At 37.2% G+C, this 18,396-nt stretch overlaps 2 protein-coding genes across 3 annotated transcripts; one reads left to right on the plus strand and one right to left on the minus strand.

Annotated features, from left to right (window-relative positions):
- Positions 1 to 60: 60 nt before the first annotated feature.
- LOC112165582 (187-kDa microtubule-associated protein AIR9) lies at positions 61 to 14,424 on the minus strand. 2 transcript variants are annotated; one of them, XM_024302142.2, is made up of 39 exons: positions 14,240 to 14,423; positions 13,985 to 14,064; positions 12,909 to 13,766; positions 12,701 to 12,772; positions 12,540 to 12,605; positions 12,325 to 12,396; positions 12,181 to 12,246; positions 12,008 to 12,070; positions 11,852 to 11,917; positions 11,175 to 11,274; positions 10,887 to 10,988; positions 10,089 to 10,321; positions 9,875 to 9,989; positions 8,973 to 9,093; positions 8,563 to 8,738; positions 7,999 to 8,134; positions 7,641 to 7,741; positions 7,488 to 7,535; positions 7,106 to 7,290; positions 6,872 to 6,989; positions 6,565 to 6,692; positions 6,293 to 6,461; positions 5,739 to 5,857; positions 5,402 to 5,570; positions 5,101 to 5,185; positions 4,939 to 5,012; positions 4,745 to 4,864; positions 4,250 to 4,445; positions 4,039 to 4,160; positions 3,461 to 3,668; positions 3,122 to 3,195; positions 2,768 to 2,906; positions 2,101 to 2,282; positions 1,488 to 1,643; positions 1,273 to 1,404; positions 1,071 to 1,129; positions 913 to 945; positions 675 to 806; positions 61 to 473 (listed from the first exon to the last, which is right to left on the minus strand). In XM_024302142.2, exons 3-39 carry the CDS (start codon positions 13,725 to 13,727, stop codon positions 291 to 293), a joined length of 5,139 nt encoding a protein of 1,712 aa, XP_024157910.1. In that variant the 5' UTR covers positions 13,728 to 13,766; positions 13,985 to 14,064; positions 14,240 to 14,423; the 3' UTR covers positions 61 to 290. The 2 variants fall into 2 exon arrangements, with proteins under 2 accessions (XP_024157910.1, XP_040362632.1); XM_040506698.1 differs by lacking the exons at positions 675 to 806; positions 913 to 945; positions 1,071 to 1,129; positions 1,273 to 1,404; positions 1,488 to 1,643 and having other exon boundaries at positions 305 to 473; positions 13,987 to 14,064; positions 14,240 to 14,424.
- A 1,281-nt stretch (positions 14,425 to 15,705) lies between these two features.
- On the plus strand, positions 15,706 to 18,010 carry LOC112202089 (accelerated cell death 11). The gene is made up of 4 exons (XM_024342996.2): positions 15,706 to 15,957; positions 16,060 to 16,232; positions 16,973 to 17,118; positions 17,741 to 18,010. The coding sequence occupies exons 1-4, from the start codon at positions 15,775 to 15,777 to the stop codon at positions 17,845 to 17,847; spliced, it is 609 nt and encodes a 202-aa protein (XP_024198764.1). The 5' UTR covers positions 15,706 to 15,774; the 3' UTR covers positions 17,848 to 18,010.
- The last annotated feature ends 386 nt before the right edge of the window (positions 18,011 to 18,396 follow it).

Below are 18,396 nucleotides of genomic sequence, written 5' to 3' on the forward strand. Positions count from 1 at the left end.
CAAAGTTAAAAACTGCCTAGCTTATAGTTATGCGAGAATCAAACTGCTAGGAAAATGGTATATCTAAGTGGATACACAATCACAACTAATGATATTCTCATTGATACAATAATGATGTACAATCACTCTGACACTGCAATGCCTCAACTGCTCTTTCTTTTTCTTTTTTGGTTACATACACAGAAAGATAAAAGAAATATAGGGGATAGATAAATACGGGGTGGGGACTGATTACTGGCTCACTCAAAAACATGGAGACTGACATATATGAACAAACTGATACAGGTTCCTTACATATTATGTTCTATCTTGAGAAGAGTATTGAGTGATGTACTATTGAATCTCTGAGCAAAGCCTCTGATCACAAGCACAATAACATCTCTAAGGTGCCTGGACTGCACCATCAGGTCTACTTCACTCTCACTGTCGACTACAATTCTCAGACGATGCTGGTCATTTCGGAACAGCTCCACCTGCACATTCGTCTACTTTAAATTTCTAGTTTATAGATATAATTTGAACTTTCTCATATGACTATGAGTGAAGAATTTAGACAGTCATCCCTTTGTTAGATTTCAGATTTTATAGATATGTTATAACGTTCTGAGCATGTATAATTAGTTTTGAACTTTGGACTAGGAGCCTGTATAATTGTATAGTAACACCAATCTTACATGAAACGGAGGTGCATAGCTTCCACGAATTTCAGTAGTCGGGAAAGAAGTCTTGGAACCAGGCTTTATAACCTTCACTCTTTTTCTATTGACTTCAAGGGTTCTTCTCTCAAGAGTTCCTACTGCAGTAGTCTGCAATAAGAATAAGCATAAAGAAAAGCCAAAACATTAACTTTATATAATTTTACAGTGAAGTCATTAATTATAATACATGGACAGATAATTATCAAATGAGAACCTTTTTTGTAGATTGATCCTTGTCACACAATGCCTGTAGGAAATATGTTAAAGAGTTGTTAGAATGTTTACAAAGATGTAAAAGTAAATTTCTGTACTTCAGCCAACTCCTTACAATGTATAATCCAAAGACAATCAACAGTTCACTAATAGTCATACCTCAAATTTCACTGATCCGAGATCAAGCTTCTGCTTCACTTCTTTAAGAACATCAGGCTCTGCATGTAAATCAATGGAAATTTATGATATGGGTTCTTTCAGATTTGAACATGAAATTTTGTACCAACTATTTCAGACTAGATCAAAATAATGTGCAATTTATTAAAACTAAATTTCAATAAAAGATGAGATTCTTTATTACCGACTGCAATCGGCTCTGTCGATGCTGAAATAGGTGACCCCTCCACTCCATCCTCTCTTACAGGAGTGTAAATGGCTACAAGCCTATAGCCTACATCATCCACATTGGATTCATACATTCTCCCTACCTCCCCTGCACATAAAAAATTCCATTTAAATATTGCAGAATGGATATTCCTATGAAGGACTAATATATCCAAAAATATAACTACATACCGGGTATAGAGATAAGATCAGGACTCCCAACCATTGATCTGAGCCACTGTATTCTACTTTTGCCTTCCTTCCCTCCACTATAAATGCCACGTACAGCATATAAGTTGGTGTGGAAACCCCTCCCTTCGATCTCCAGCTTATCAATTCTAGGAATTCCTACGGAATAAAGGGGGGAAATAATTAAGGCTGAAAGAAAATGGGGATCCCTAATTCAGGAAATAACAATATTATTACAACCAATCATTCAGAAACTGTATAAAACCCAGAAGCAACAATATTGAGTTCAAATAAATTTTTCGACTTCTCCACACTTCATATCAATTAAACAATAGATTGGTTTCAAGCCTTTCTTTTGTAATGGAAAATCACCCAGGACTCTTAATCATCTAAAGGAGATGTGAAACAATGTTTCTTTTACAGAGATTTCATAGCATTCTTTCATTTCAATCATCACTTTTCGGGATAGGAAAAGAGAAAACTTTTATTATTGGGTGACACTGACCACACCAAACATCCCCAAGTACCTAAGGACTAATGGATTAAAGAAACAACGTTGTTCAAAAGTAAGGGGGTGGTCCTTCAGTCATGTTACTGTACTTTGGAATGGAATTACCTGGTAGTATTGGTCCAGTTTCAGCATATGCAGGCTCAGCTGACCTTCCAAACACATCAGTCACAATGCACTCGCATTTTAGACAGCGCCCGACGTCCTCTAATCGCATCTTGTAGGAGCAAGAACGCTGAGCAGGTAATGGTTCAAAGGTCTTATTATCTCCCACTGCTGAAGAAAAGAACCTGTACCAACCACTCGTGTCATATAATGAATATTATGAAATAGTAAAAGCTAATCAACTTGCAACAAGAATCAAGAAAATTTCAATAGTGACCATACTTCGCATTTAATTCAATGATTCTAGACGTCCAATTTGAAAATAAAATCTGCACGCCACTTGCCAATGGAAATATTCAAAACTAGCACGGTAGCACTGGAATATCCCAACAAAATGTTACATAATACTAGAACCAACTTTGTTGTAAAATTGAATTTCCGTCCTCACAAAGCAACAGAGAATCATGGATCCGGTGGAAAGCCAAAACAGTGTAAGTTTATGCAGTTTTAAGTTTATAAAGCCTATATTTTTTTTATGAAATTTCTAAAAATTCATTACAAATGAAAGAAACGGAATATGGAGCCTCTAACAGTGATAGTACTGAACGAACATTTGAATGCAATCATGTCATTCAAACATGTCACAGATTACTAAAATATAACACTATACCATTGATATCTGACATCTTGCTTGTACTTGTGCCAAACAAGCTGTTGAGTCAAACTCTCTGGGATCACTTCAACAACGGTAAGAACATCACCTTCGATTGCTTTTCCAGTGAGAGCAAGCATCTCTAGTCTCGGAAGCTCTGGAGGGCAATAATACCACATCCAAATTCAGAAAGTGTTTTTTGAGCTTTACCATGCAAGATAAATAACAAATGAAATCTATCTAAAACTTATTCTTCCTTTCCAAGTACGTGTCCGAAAACTCCAAACACCAAAAATAATTTGCAAGCCCATGAAGTTGAATGCGTACATTATATATCAATGATCAGAAGCACTGGTATGGTCAACTTTTTACCTGGAAGAATAATGTCAGTTGGCTCAGACAACCTCAGTTCACCAACCACTGAATCTGAACGAACTGGTGTATATCTGTGATGCATATTAAGAAGTTTGTTAGGAATGATATTTTCTACATATTCATCTACAGAACTCCACATGGTGTACATATAACTAATTTCAGAAATATTCTAATATAGACAGAAGAAGAATATAACTGGTACAAAACCAAATACTTTCTGAAAAAAAATCTCGGCAGTTTATAGTAAAAAACGAATATAAATAAAATAAAAATACCGTAGCAAGACGATCAGAACAAAAAAAGAAAAAGGAAGAAGAAGCGAGACAAAAATTTTACCCAAACAATAAACGGCAGTTGTAGTCTGCATCAGTGACTTCATAAGTTCGAGAGTTGGCCCCATTAATAAGACTGATAGTTCCATCATTAGTTTCTCTATACCAGCTAAAAAGGCTCCATCCCTCATATCCACCAAAATACTCTCCTTCCCCAGAATAAACAGACAGAGACACCTTCTTCACACGAACATTAGAAACCACAGGAAGAGCTACAACATTGATTCAGAAAACATGTCAATGACCATGATCCAAAAGAAACAAACATCTTTTTGATAGGGAAAAAGAATGGACAAATGAATGCCTTGGAATGACCTCGGCCAGAGGTTGGCAGTATAGATAGCAAATACAGAACATTCATTACATGAAACTGATGAGTTATATATAAAGCAGGTTTTTAGACGACAACTAAACTGAAATGAAATAGCTGCCCAGGCTAACGACTTCCTTAAAAGTAAATATAAATATTTGAAAATAAGTCAACCAGATCAGACAATTTTAATGGTATGCCTCTGTGTTAATCACAGCTAAAGAAAGTGAACTGACGAGTAAGAAAATAAAGACTTGGAACTTAGGTTGTACCTGGTGCAACCGGAGAGTTGCAAATTGCAACTAGTGCCTTCCCACATTTACCATCTTTACGGGTGGGCACCCAATATAGGGCCAAATAAGCCCCAACATCTTCAAGTGCTGGTTTATATGTTCTGCCACATATACAAACCATTGACATTTGCCATTTCAAAACGGAAAAACAGACTGAAACATTAGACGACTACCCAATATCAGAACTTACAGTGTTTTACTGCATATTCCAACATCTTCATTCAAATTAGATATATCCAGCAATGCAGATCCATGAAGCTTATTCTTCGTTCTGTACCAAATATATTCTCCAACACCCTCCTCTCCACCAAAGTATGTTTTTTCTGGAACCAATTCTTCATCCTCACAGCAATCAGGAATGATAAGCTCCAGTCCTTCAGGATCCGCTGTTGCAAGAAGCAATAAATTAAATTGGCCACATATTAAGTAAGAATCAAATAGTGTTCTTAGAATGGAGATGAAAATGAAAGAAATTGGTGGTAGAACAAGTGAATGAGATCCGAATATATCTACTAGGGGTTTCTGAGGGAATGTTTTGCTTATGGAAATTATTCACATTTTCTGCTTGCTTTTGGGGAATTTTTAAGTACATGACCATTTCTGGGGTTGCAATGGAACTCAGCTAAACAAAAAGATCCTCCAAACTACACAAGGGTGTAGAATTCTGCAAAATGAGTTAACTTACCAGGGCCAACCACATCAGATTTTCTGCTCATAGGATTTCCTCTCGTCCCATCCTTGCGCATAGGGGTGTAAACAAGTTCAATGCATCTTCCCACATCATCAAGAGTCAAATCTAGAAAATCTGTCAAGAGAAAATACTACTTAAATTTGCTATTTCAAATTGATGTGCAAGTATATCAACTCTCTAGAACTCACCCTGAGTACTCAATTTCCCCTTGACACCATTACTTTTCACTCTAAACCATTCATGGAAGCAATTTCCTTTCTCCCTGAAGCACAAACCATTGAGGGAACGGTCACAATCCTAAAGTTTCAGGTTTATCAGAAAATAAGAATACGAAAAACAGGAAGTCTCACCCTCCAGTATAAGAAGCAATAAAGCTCAAGCGTTGTCCTTCAATCATTGAACCAAGAAACTCCAAAGAGTGGCATGTTGGGGGACCTGCATTGCAAAATAAATTTTGGAACAATCATCAGATTTACTTCTTGAAAGATGACTAGGCATTATCACCACATCACATGCCTATTTAAACTATGTGACTAGATTGTTACCGAAAAAGTGACAAGTGTCAATCCAGTGTGCAAAAGAAAATGGGTTGTAAAAAAAAAAAATAATAAATTAAAAATTAAAAAATAAAAACAGAGATCGACTACTTACCAGGTATTATAGGTCCAATTTGTTCAGAAAGAACAGTAGGACCACGCGCCCAGTCACTTCTGACAGGCTCACATGACACTGAGATAAAGAAGCCAATGTCATCAATTGAGAGCATGTATGAAGCAGTAGTTGCACCCCTAATTTCCGTTGGAGTTCCATCTGAAGTACTCTGGAAAGACATCATATTTTTTAATAACATGGTATAAGCAAAAGGTTTAAGATGAAGTGATTTTTCAAGGAAATGTAACTTTCAATAATAGTAAAACGTGAAATACAGAAAAAGGTCGTCACGCCAACCAGAACAGATGATAACTAAGCACAAAGTTAATAAAATTACCCGGAACCAGTAGAAAAGTGAATCTCCCTCTTCACCGCCCCAATATTTTTTGTCAACAGTAAGTGAAGTACCTTCAGTGGCATCCCCGACAATTCGTAGGGAAAGCAATCTAGGGCTTCCTGATTATCAAGAAAGCATTTGTTGTAAGAGTGAACACAAAATTGCATGTGGACATATCAGTGTACACATCCACAACAAAAGCCATACAGCATTGGCATTCATTTTAATTTGGTGAACATATTAAACTTTTACTGCACGTTTTTTTATTATTTCATAAAATCCACATGCTGATACTAGAAGTGAAGAAAAATTCAATATATTTCTAGACATCATTCCTCTCAGTTCTGTCAGTGACTCAGTTATTTCTAACTTAAACTTCCTCTTAAAGAGAAAAGTTCCAATGATATGCCATGTAACACCGCACGTTCAAAACTTCTACTTAATTTTTCTACAGTGATTCACAACTCTACTCTTCATATATTCCAATGTAGAAGTCTTTGCATCTTTTGTCAGTGCAGCAACATAACTGTCATGACACGAGAGAACAAAATTACCAGGGCGAACACGTTCCTGGCCCATGCACGTTGTTGGTTCACCCACAATCCCATCATCACGCACTGGGGTACATTGGAATGAAATGAATTTACCAATTGCATCTTTTGTAATACGATACTGAAGAAGCCCTGTGACCTCAGGTATTAGAGATCCGGAATCAGTTTCAACCTGTTAATTCCAGGATATCATGTGAGGTTGATATTAGGGACTCCAATAATTTAAATCAAGCTCTACATCCTGTTCGACAAAAATTTGATAGAAGTGCACATACCTCATGAATATACCAATTATAGATACTTTTTCCTTCATGACCACCGATATAACCATATGATCCAGTCAATATTCCACCTTCCGAGTAATCTCCAGTAATAGATAAGAAATTCAGGCTAGGAGGCAGAGCTGCAAGAAGCAAGATGAGAGTTAGTGATACACAACAGCAATTAAGGGAAGGTGTATCATTTACCCGTATTATATTTAAATGGTGCCAAAGGGTCTAGATATCTGCTAATATCAAGCATATTGGATGACATCTGAAACACAATTGTGCACACAGGGAAACATAAAGTAGGTATACTTACTCTCAACTGCTGTATCTGAAATAACATATGCTGGGTCACCAGATTCACCATCTGGAGTCAAAGGAGTGAATTTTGCAACAATGTAATAGCCAACAGCTCCCAATGGTATGCGAAACGCCTAAACAAAGGTAACACCAATTGATAATTTACAATTTTACATTTATTGCCAAAGAAAAAAACAAAAACCACCCTTGCTTCTGAATCCACATATTCAAAGAATATAGGATCACATACCTTGGCAATCTTGGATGTGCTCAACGCTTCAAGACCTTTCTCACCCTCCAAAGTTGAGAACCTTGTTTTAAACCACTGTACCCTGCTAGAACCTTCAGTTCCTCCAGTGACAATACCAGTGGCAGTAACCTTACTGTTCTCCTTCATATCACCTATTATCTTCAGATTTAATACCTTCGGAGGTGCTGGAATTAATCAAAGACAAATATTACAACAAGAGGAAGTCAGTAACAGCAAGCTGATATTAGAAAACAAAACAGAAGCATGGCAAATGGCAGAAGACTTGCATCAATTTAAAGAAAGCTTGATTATGTTTAATAAAAGAATAAAGAAAATAGACAGACAATTTTAATTTCAAGATTCTTGAAATCATTTGGGCTACCTTGCTTCACCACATCGGACAGTATTGAAACAGATTCCCCTTCTTGCCCTGAATAGAGAAGCACAAACCACAATGTTATGTGACAATTCATAAGTCAGAACACTCATAGTATACATATGTTATGTTCCTAAGGAAAAGGGCAATGGATCTAACCTTCAAAATTGATAGGTATATATGCAAAAGCCAAGCGATGCCCAACATCCTCCTTGCTCAAAGTATACTCAGATGTACCAGTTGATACCAAAACAAAGTTTCTGTCAAAGGAAAGCCATTAGCCAAGAAGGGCGAGAAAAACTAAGTATGCAAAATAAGTGTACCGAGAGACTTGCTGCTTTAACAGAGAGAAAAGCTAGAGAGAGGTGAGAGAGAGAGAGAGGGGCAAAAATTGAGAAGAACTCTAGGGACCAAAACTATGAAAAACTTCAACATTTGAGAAAGACGAGAATAAAATCCAATGTAGGAAAGCATATTTGCATTTTGTTTGAGCATGACAAGATTTGAGTATACTGACCCACTGTCGCTATGCTCACATAACCATTCAAATTTGCTAGGGCCCTCTCTTCCTCCAAAGTAATCACCAACTCCTCTGATGGTAGTTCCTTCAACAAGATCTCCAACGATTTGAACGTTATTGACCGACGGCGGTGCTGCCACAATGAAACAGTTTATTAGTATCCCTGACCAAATTTTTCAGGTTAACAGGAAATGCAGTCAATAAAAATGGAGAAAAACTGCCTCCATGAGTGTTTATAACTGATGAGTGGAGGGGAAATTACTGTAGCTACAAGGCCGTGCTATTAAAACAAAACTTGAACCAGCTCTAATAAAGGAAATGTTGACTGTACATGTACTTTTGAAAAGTTTTAGCCAAGGCTGAGGGTATTGTGTGGGTCTTAAAAAGTTCAACCAAGAAGGAGCATACAGAGCATCAATTAGCAACTAGACAGGAATTGCGGTGGTATATTAAGACAATTGTAGACATCCAGCATAAGAAGAACAAACTAGGCAAGGCAACTGTAATCATACTGGAAAAATGACAGGGAAGATCCGCATAAAATTTGTATCACTTGAATACCTGATTTTACAAAATCAGTGTATTTATAATGGGGTTCTCCTTTGGCACCTTCTTCTGTCACTGGTGTATACATGAAAACCAAACTTGTATCGATATCATCTATGGTCAACTTATACTCCTCATCTTCAGCTCCAGCAATAACCACAGGACTGCTGTTCCATTTCCTCCTCAACCAACTGAAAAGTATGAAAGATTAATGTGCATTATATTATTTTCTTGTAGCAGGAGGAAAGGAACAGTTACATTGCATGAAAAGTGCAAAATAGGCATAAATAAGAGATGTGCAAATACACAGCCAAACCTAAACCTTAAGCTAGAAATGGACCAAAATGTATATCAACTTGTAAATATCCACCATTGACTATGCATTTAAGTACATGCACATAAAGCTTTTGAATAGGTAATCTCACCTAGAAACACCTTTTGCTGGAGTGCCGCCACACCACGCAATCTCTGCATGGCCCCTTATAATATTTCCCTCCACCAGTTCTCCACGAACATCAAGGTTCACAACCTTGGGAATTCCAGTACCTATTCAAGAGAGAAAATAACATAACTCGGTGGTATGTAAAGAAAAGTCTTTGCACCATATAACATCTATCTAGATAAAAAAGCATGCTTCAAGATGAAATTTTAAGCTGGCAGTATTGTGGCAAATTATAGGATTTGTTTTGTACTTGGAACATCATACAATAAAGGCCTGGAAATATAATGAAGGTTATATATTTCTCATTTCAACTGTATATCAAGTTCAAAATGTTATTGGAGTAGACTTTTATCGTTATGCCAATGACTTATTATTCCTACATGCCCATTGATTCACTTGGTGTATATATCAAGATTAAAAAATGCATTTTGAAATTCAAGGATGCAGTTCCTAGGAGGGGCTAGCAATTAAGTCTGTATAAGGAAACAAGTATGTTGGCATAGTGTTTGGCATAGTGTAACATGACTCCAGCAAAATGATCCAAGTAAATTCTTGATTTTGAACTTGATCAAAATTACTGATCTAGCAATATTTTACTTCAGTTTTATGGAATTAGAGGATCAGGCTTACTATGCAAAGGTCCATGTATGAACCTTTGTTCAACAGACTGGATAACAGTTAAAAAGCAATGTATCTTCACAGTTATATTCTAGCAAGAGATGCAAAATTGTTTGCTCTGATGCTGATACGTAAATCCAGAAATACAAATCCCAGAGTATGAGCTAATAATGAGAAGGTTTAAGGCTTAAAAGCTGGATAGAAGCAGAACAAGATGAATCTCTAAATTCTACATTTACTCTAATGAAAAAGGATGAGAAAATTTACCTGGTGAAACTGATGAAGATATAGCAAAAATAGGAGGGTACTCCATTTCTCCTAATATTGGAGTACATTCCACTTTCAAAATTTTACCAATATCTTCATGCTTAGGCCAGTATACCTATTATCAACGTGTCATCAGCTTACTATTAGATTCGAAGAACAATCATTTCAAACTCAAAAGTTTAAATTCACTGATCATAATGAAAGTATCAGTAACCTCTCCAGTGGCATCAGGAATGTTGGTGAAATTGGAAGGTGTTCTTTCTCCTACAAACCACTGATATTTTAAGATTAATTGTGGATCAGTGACCAAAGTGCTGTCTTGTACAAAAGAGAAGTGACAGCGACAAGTATCTTCTTCAAATGGCTGATCAATAAAGGCCTCCTTGACCAGGAAGCCGGGAGGCAAGTTATCCTTCCATTGCTCAACTAGAAAGCGAAACGTTGAGTCTGTACAAGAGTATAAGAAACAGGAGTCATGCAAAGCAGTTCTCAAATATAGAAATATAAGGTGTACTGAACAATCCCAAACTCAAAGTGCAGGATAAACAATAACACTGTTCCTAAAGTCAAGACTTAAGACTTCAAGACAAATTTAGTATTTCACCTACACACACACACTATTATTAAACGCACAGGAAATGCTTGACAAGAAATCCATTCTACAGTGGATATAAAAAGCTACCATGCAGTAAGCACATGTACTGTTTTACATTAAAGGGAGCACGTACTTATTTATATTAAAGGGAGCACATACACAGATCCCTCTAGACATGTACATACAGAAAGTCATAAGTAGCTCATCACTAACATTTTTCTTGTGATTGAATATACTATGAAACAAAATACAAGAGAAACCAACAGATTTCCATGGTCCCTTCATCAAATAATTGAAGTAAAAGCACATTGAGCAACTATTGCATTGGAGAACCGACCACAAACTCTGAACACATTGAATTCGCTAGAATATTGGCAACATTATTACCAACAGAATAAAAGAAATCAATTTCCATACCTGCTGCATGCTCTGGACGGCAAAACTCCCAACCATCTCTAATGCATAATGATGTGTGTGCAGGATAACGCTTTGCAATTGCTACCTGTTCTCGGGAAAGATCTGGCAGGATTTTCAAATAAACTTATAAGAAAACATTATATGATAATATTATATATATATATATATATATATATATATATATATCGACACACACACACACACACACAGAGGACAGGAATATTACAGATAAGAACCGATAATAGGAAGACACAGACAAGATGCAAATAACAGTCATACTATACGTACCTCTGTCATTGAACTTTTTTAAGGTAGGACCAGCAAGCAAAATGGAAGCTGCTTCTACATGAGGCATTTTTAGTATAGGATTCTCCTCCACTCGTAAATGCTGTGACATAAAACAATGAGGAACAAGATTGTAAGTTTAAGCAACTGATGAGGGCGAATTACTTCTACAAATCAGAAAAAAAATTATCATTTTATAGTCAGCCTACCCCCGATTAAAGGAAGATGTGAAAAGAATTTTATTCTAAATATATGAAGTACCATTCCTGATCCATGAAACCCAAAGGCAGTAAAAAGGATCTAAGGCTTCATTTCTCTGGTGCAAATTCATACTCCAATATACCATCTCTACAAGCCTTTTAAGGCTCCACCTTGCATGTTGTAAATTTAGGAAACAATGACATGGTGAAAAGCGGTGATGGTAAAAATTTGGTCATCCGCATTCTTTAATATCCGTTAAAGCCCAATTCATGATCCAGACAATGAGTTTGGGGTTCAGCCTAAATGGATGCATGAACCCCTTTCCTGAACATACTAGCTGTAACTCATAATAATTCACAAATACAGTACCATAGCATGTCTCTTTGACATTAAATGTGCCACTAGTTCACCTATGGTGCTGATGATAAAGACCAATGTACACTATTTTGGGAAAATTGTATGCATCATTAGAAACTAACCTCAAGAACCGGTAAATACGGGAATCCCTTTAGAGTTGAAATTTTGTTTTTGCTGGCAGCTAATACCTGTTGATATCACTGAAATATAAGAAATTGATCCAAAGGGGGCTGAGAATAGAAGCAACAAACCTCATAAGACTAAAACAACAAACAAACCTGTAGACGAGGTTGACTTGCCATTGTAAGATTCTTCAACTTATTTTGAGCAACAGAGAGGAACTATACAAGAAAAAAGAAACCAAAGATATATTCAACATGCACAAAAATTATTACCTAATTGCAAACTTCCATAGAGTATCAGCAACTGAAAACCATGCACATAGCCTTACCTCCAAATTGGGGAGCTGAGGGAGGTTTGCAAGCGACGTGATTTGATTTCCAGCCAGATAAAGTTGCTGTACAGTTGATGAAATTCAGGAATCTATTGCATGGATATATGGAAACTGAAAGGTGAATCTAAATTACATGCAAACCTGTAAGACTCTGCAATTTTCAAGAGGTTCAAATCCAGGCCCTTTGAAATCATTGAAACTCAAATCAAGAACCTAGAAATAAAGTACCATCAATCATTAGCATGCTACTTATTTGCAAATCTGAAACATTACTTACATGCTTAGTGCGTGCATAATAAAACATAATAAGTCTGCAATGTAGTATGTTATTTAAGATTTAAGTATGATTAACAAACCTTTACTCTCGTCAGTATTTCAACCCCTTCCAACGTAGATAAAAGATTATCTCTGAGATAAACAAACTGCCAAAAAAGAGCATCACTTTAGAGGAACACCTTAAATCACTTAAAAGAAAGAAATGGGAAAGCTTAATAGGCAACTAATCACATGACGTTACCTCTAAATTTGGTGACAAGTTCAACCCACTGGCCTTGAGACTGCGAACTCTGTGACCCCTAAGGTCCAACCTCTGGTACAAAAGTAATAGAGAGATAATAAGGACATAAAAGAGAACAATAAGATAATCCTGTGCTAATACATCTGCAAAATGGAGCTGTGTTATACCACTAACAGCATTGTTAAAATTGTGTGCCCATAATACTCACCAGATCATCACCAGCTTTGATTTCCACCTTTGGAAGAACAATAAACCGAGAATCTCGGCCTTGAGGTGTTGCCGCTTTCCTGCGTCCAGATAAACTAGCACTACTATTCATAGACGAAGACAAAGACCCAGATCTCAGTCCACTGGTAACTGTAGGTGATCGAGCTGATGAGGAAGAAAGCATTGAGACTGACTTCCTGACTCCACTACTAGCACTACTGTCCAATGAAGAAGTTGTCATCCTTGAAGACGAAGATGAAACGGACGATGCTGGCTTGACAGAAGGCTTCCTGACAGTCTCTTGTCTACTCGCAAGAGAACCCGATGGTTTATTCAGACTCCGGTCCAATGGTGACCCGGCAGACAACTTTACAGCCTGTGAAACACTGGTTGATTTTGTAACTACTGAAGGCAAAGAACTTCTCCTAAGCTCGGGGAGAGATCGCCTTACAGGGTCTGCAGACTTATTGCCCACAATTGGAGTGGCATTGCTCTGCTGTCTTGCAGTGGAGACTGACGGCTTCTGAGGCAAACCACCAGTGCTGTTTCGCCTTGCTACTGGAACTGAATTCAAACTTCTGGAAGTCCCAGTTGCACTTGACTTCGTTGCACTCGAGCTAGAATCCAAACCACTTTTCGCCTCTACTTTCTTTCTAACACTACTAATGGGAACCGAGGCCTTTGATGTCACTGAAGCCCCAGGTTTCACTGTCTTGGTAACTCTTTTTGCAGTTCCTGATGAACCAACAGAGGCCTGCTTCTCAGAAACTTGGGGACTCTCAACTGGGTCTTTGCCTGGTTGCTCTACATTGTCCTCCATTTTGGCTCACCACCAATGTATCCAAACACACACACACACCTAGAACCCAGAAACAGTATAAAAACACCAATCAAATTCTCCAACTTGAAATGCCTGATTTCCAGAAAATTAAAAAAATGAACAGTGAAGTTTAAGAAGTTGTCAAGCATTTACACCCTCAAATTTTCACCAACTAAAACTAAAGGGTAATTCAACAGAACCTCAACATTGACAAAAACAAAAAGACCAACTTGTAAAGTAAAAGACTTGAGCCACTTACAAGTCCAAAACAAGCTAAAGATTGAAGCTTTTCAGCACCAAAACCTCTGTTCTTGTTACCGAACGATCATACTTGGATCTGGCACAAAATGCAGGTTCTTTAGCAAAAACCCAGGAACCCAATTCAATCCTAAGCTAGATAATGCCCTCCAAAGCACTAAACTTTGGAAAACACTCCAAACCAATAAGAACCCAGAAGACAAATTCAAAGCCCAAACACACCCGGAAACAAAGAAAGACAGAGAATTAATTACCTGGCCAATGTCTCAGATCTGGGAGGTTACAAGACCAAAACGAAAACAGTAAAGCACTCCTGGGGTTGCGAGTGTTTTTGGGCAGAGAATCAGAGCAGGTGTGGAAGCGTCCGCTACACACCAAAAGAAAGCACAAAAGAGAGAGAGAGGAAAGAGAGTGAGTGAGTGTGGGTTTTGCTGAGCTAAGATTTTTGAAAAAGGTAACAAGGCCAGCAGAGTGAGGGATTAAAATAATATAGTGTAGAAAAAAAAGTGGTCCTTCCAGATAAAATAGGTGGTGGGTGTTAAAAAATTGGCGGAAAACTGTGCTGGGTTTTTTTGAAAACAGAGTCTACTTGGGTTTAGGTACTTGGAAAATGGAATCACCCATGTGGGGAAAAAAGAGGGAAAATTAATTAAATGAGTGCAGGATGATTATTATTTTACCTGATTTGGATAAAGCGTGGTATTCTTATTCTTTCTGATTTTCTTTTTCTTTTGGCATTTTTTTACAGAAAGAGAAAAGTGACAAAGTTGCACACTTCCTGCAAACATTCTTCCTTTTCTTCTGTTTTTCAGTTTTTGTCTGTGTTTATTTGAAGCTAGAATCTTTTTCAGTTTGTCATGAATTATTGAATTTGAAATGACATCAAATTTAAGCCATGAGAACACATCCTATAAAATTTGGTTCATATGATACCCTAAACATTGCCTACCATGTGTTGTTATAATTTTTCTCTTTCATCTTCGATTTAGAGTGTTATGATTAAGATAAATAAGTCAAATGTTGTACTTGAGTTATATGTACATATAGCCCTAAGAAATGTAATCAGGCAGCGCATACTTTAACCAAAAATGCGCTTTTGTTTCCTGCATTTCAAGTTTGGGTTGAGGAGGGACCACAATGACTCTCCTGTGTACTCATTTCTAATATAACTATCTAGATTGCTTTCAATGCAATTCATAAATCTAAAAAAATAAAAAAAAAGTTGTACTTGAGTAAAGTAATTAGTAGTATTAAACACTAGAGTTACAAACTCATAACAACAGACGAACTTGAGTGGTTCCCAACTGCGCAACATGAAGACATCACAACTATCATCCATCACTAAAGCTTTATCAATTTTAGTGGCGTGAGTGAGGAAAAAAGTATAGTTTTGATGTAAAATAAAGGCCTTGATAGGTTAAATTTTGGTGGCCTTTTGTTTGCTTTTCAACTGTGTACTCATCGATTGACAAGGACTTCCTCCATTGCCAATTATGATCAGTTAGGAAATCGTTGTCCATTGTTGATTGGTGCAACAAAACACAACCAAAAGTACAAAACTTGACCAAGCTCAATGTCAGTCACCAAGTCGTTATCAAAAGGAGACAAGTTGGGTTGGGCCTAACAGAACTGGGCCAAGTTTCAGCGGCCCAAATTAATCACCGCGTTGATTCGCAGCAACGAGAATTCCATTTTCCCGGTAACAAAAGCTGAAGACTTTAACAAACTTGAGAGAGAGTTTCACACCCACAGAAGAAGAGAGAAAATTTCTAGAGAGAGAAAGTCTGCAATGGCGAACGAGAAGCCACTGAGGAAAATTGCAGAAGCATTCAAGGAGCTGGAGGCCGCCGTGAAATCGGAGACCGGCGAAGTGGAGGTGGCGCGGTTCTCGCAGGCTTGCTCTCTCGTCTCGCCGCTGTTCGGGTGCTTAGGGATCGCTTTCAAGTTCGCCGAGATGGACTACGTCGCAAAGGTACGAGCTTTTTGTTGTTTTCCGATTTGGGTTTGATCGGAATCGGAAGAAATTGAAGGTGAATTTGATGGAATTGGGGATGATGATGATATATGTATATAGGTGCATGATCTGGCGGAGGCGTCGAAATCAATCTCGACCCTACACGTGTTGGTGGACCGGGATATGGAGGCGGGCACTGTGAGAAAGGCGGGTGGTCATGCGAGGAATTTGCTGAGGGTGAAGCGTGGGATTGATATGGTGAAGGTGCTGTTTGAGCAGATTATAGTCACCGAGTATGTTACTTTGCCTTCAACTAGTTTTGCATTTTTCTTTTTTAGAAAGTTTAAATCTTTTTTGACTGCTGATAGTTACATTATAGGATAGAGTTAATTTGGGGTTGTATGTATGTGGGAAATTGTGGGATGTATTGAAAGTTTCAGTTCATTACTAATTTACTATACGCCATGAATTTGAGCTCAACAGTTCATTGCAATATTTTCCGGTTCAGCAAGTTCCTGCTGATGTGAAATGGTCATGTTATCTAAGGAACACTTACATTTTAGCGTAGAGTTGATTAGGTGTTATGTGCTAATGGAAGATGAGGGTTAGTGATCCTTTGGTAACTGGTTAAGCTAATTTGATGGTAGAAAAGAAATATATATAAAATTGCATTATTGCTCAGCTGCAGTAGTTGCACACTCAGTGTACATGGGATGATGCTACTGCTGTTTGTGCTCTGTGCTATGCTTTATTTGTGAAAGTATAATAAATACATATATATACACCATTTTTACTCTAGCTCCAAATTAGTTTAATGGTGGTCACGTAGTTACTAATGTATTTGGTTCTATATAGAAATTATTCAAAAAGTTGCTATTATTACAACTTGTAAGCATTTTGCATAAATTGTTAAGATTGAAACTTCACTCCAATGTAGGGATGCAAAGTGTAGTGTCCTATGAAATTATTTGATGCTGAAGTTCATATGAAATTGTTGAAATTGTACTGACTTACCTTTATACTCATTTGCTAGGGGAAATTCCTTGAAGGATCCAGCTTCCAAGGCATATCAACAGGTGTTTGCACCCCATCATGGGTGGGTCATCAGGAAAGCTGTTGCTGCCGGGATGTATGCGCTTCCTACAAAAGAACAACTGTTGCACAAACTCAATGAAGATGGTGAGTCTATTTCATAATTCAATTACCTCAATAGAATAAAGTAGTTGGCTGCATAAGGGTTGCTGTAGGACTTGGACATGTTCAACCATAATGAGAGTTTGATCTGGTTGGTTCCATTTGGACCTACATACACCCACCGTTTGTCATTCCATTGATTTGAATAAGCTTTATATAAAATATACTAGATTCAAGTTATTGGAATCGAATAGTCTGATCTGCTTTCACTTGGCTGGGAATAATAAAATTACATCAACTTTACTTCTAACTTTCGAATCATTTCAGAAACCAATATCTAAATTTCGCATCAATTCTGCATATACTTTTAAGTATCAAGTTTTCCATCATTTACATTGTGTATCCATGTCGTCAGGATACTTTGATTGAGTCTAGAGTTGAAATATTCAGCATTTACTATACCAGCCAAATATATATAATTTGTGTCGGGAGTGGGTTGTCATCATGCATGGTGAAACCTGAGTTTTGTTTGTAAATGATCACAGTGCCCCTATGCTCCTTTGGAAATGCTTTTAGAGTTTTAGAGGATTGTTCATTTTGGGAGTGAATAAGATGCATATCCATTATTGTATTAACTCCAACTTTCTTTCTGCTTTGTTACTTTCAGAGACCTCGGCAAAAGCTCAAATGCAAAATTATGTTGCCGCTTCAGCACCTCTAATTCTGTACATCGACAAACTCTTCCAGACAAGGAATTTGGGTGTAGATTGGTAAAAGAGGAGTACATTGTATTTATGCAGATCCATCTAAAATTGTCTATTCCATCTATATTTATATTAGGAACTTCTGTCTTATGAATTGATTACAAAAGAAAAAATTCACTTTGGCTTGTACTCTTATTTTAACTTTTATGAAGGTTATTAGTCTAGTTGGATCTTCTCTTTATTGCTCATCAACTTATTTGTTTGGATTGGAGAGTGGATGAACTAACCAACATTGCTCCACCCAAGTTCCTCATATTACTGTCTTGATACAAAAAGTTGATCCATTCGAGCAACATGCAATGATAAACAATCTACAAATCTAACTCACAAGATGGAAATCACTAGCGTAATCGGAAGATGATATGAATCAGAAGCTCTTTTCCATGGAGTTTTAGAACTTTGCTGGAAGATTTCTAATTGAGGCATGCAGACCACAAAAAACGATTTAGCTAGCAAAGAATTGATGGACAAACTTTGATCAGATATCAGCAAACATCTAGAGTTTAACAAAAGATGACGTTTCTATTAGCTCCTTCTTGAATTGTGGTCATAAAACGAT

This window comes from Rosa chinensis, chromosome 5 (genome assembly GCF_002994745.2).
Source record: "Rosa chinensis cultivar Old Blush chromosome 5, RchiOBHm-V2, whole genome shotgun sequence".
NCBI lineage: Eukaryota > Viridiplantae > Streptophyta > Magnoliopsida > Rosales > Rosaceae > Rosa > Rosa chinensis.

Coding starts and splice junctions, on each gene's coding strand:
- LOC112165582 (XM_024302142.2), bottom strand. CDS start 13,727: ATGGAGGACAATGTAGAGCAACCAGGCAAAGACCCAGTTGAGAGTCCC. Junction 11,275..11,851: donor CGTATTTACCGGTTCTTGAG/GTTAGTTTCTAA, acceptor TTTATGTCACAG/CATTTACGAGTGGAGGAGAA. Junction 9,094..9,874: donor ATCTTCATCAGTTTCACCAG/GTAAATTTTCTC, acceptor TCTCTTGAATAG/GTACTGGAATTCCCAAGGTT.
- LOC112202089 (XM_024342996.2), top strand. CDS start 15,775: ATGGCGAACGAGAAGCCACTGAGGAAAATTGCAGAAGCATTCAAGGAG. Junction 15,958..16,059: donor AGATGGACTACGTCGCAAAG/GTACGAGCTTTT, acceptor ATATGTATATAG/GTGCATGATCTGGCGGAGGC. Junction 16,233..16,972: donor GAGCAGATTATAGTCACCGA/GTATGTTACTTT, acceptor CTCATTTGCTAG/GGGAAATTCCTTGAAGGATC.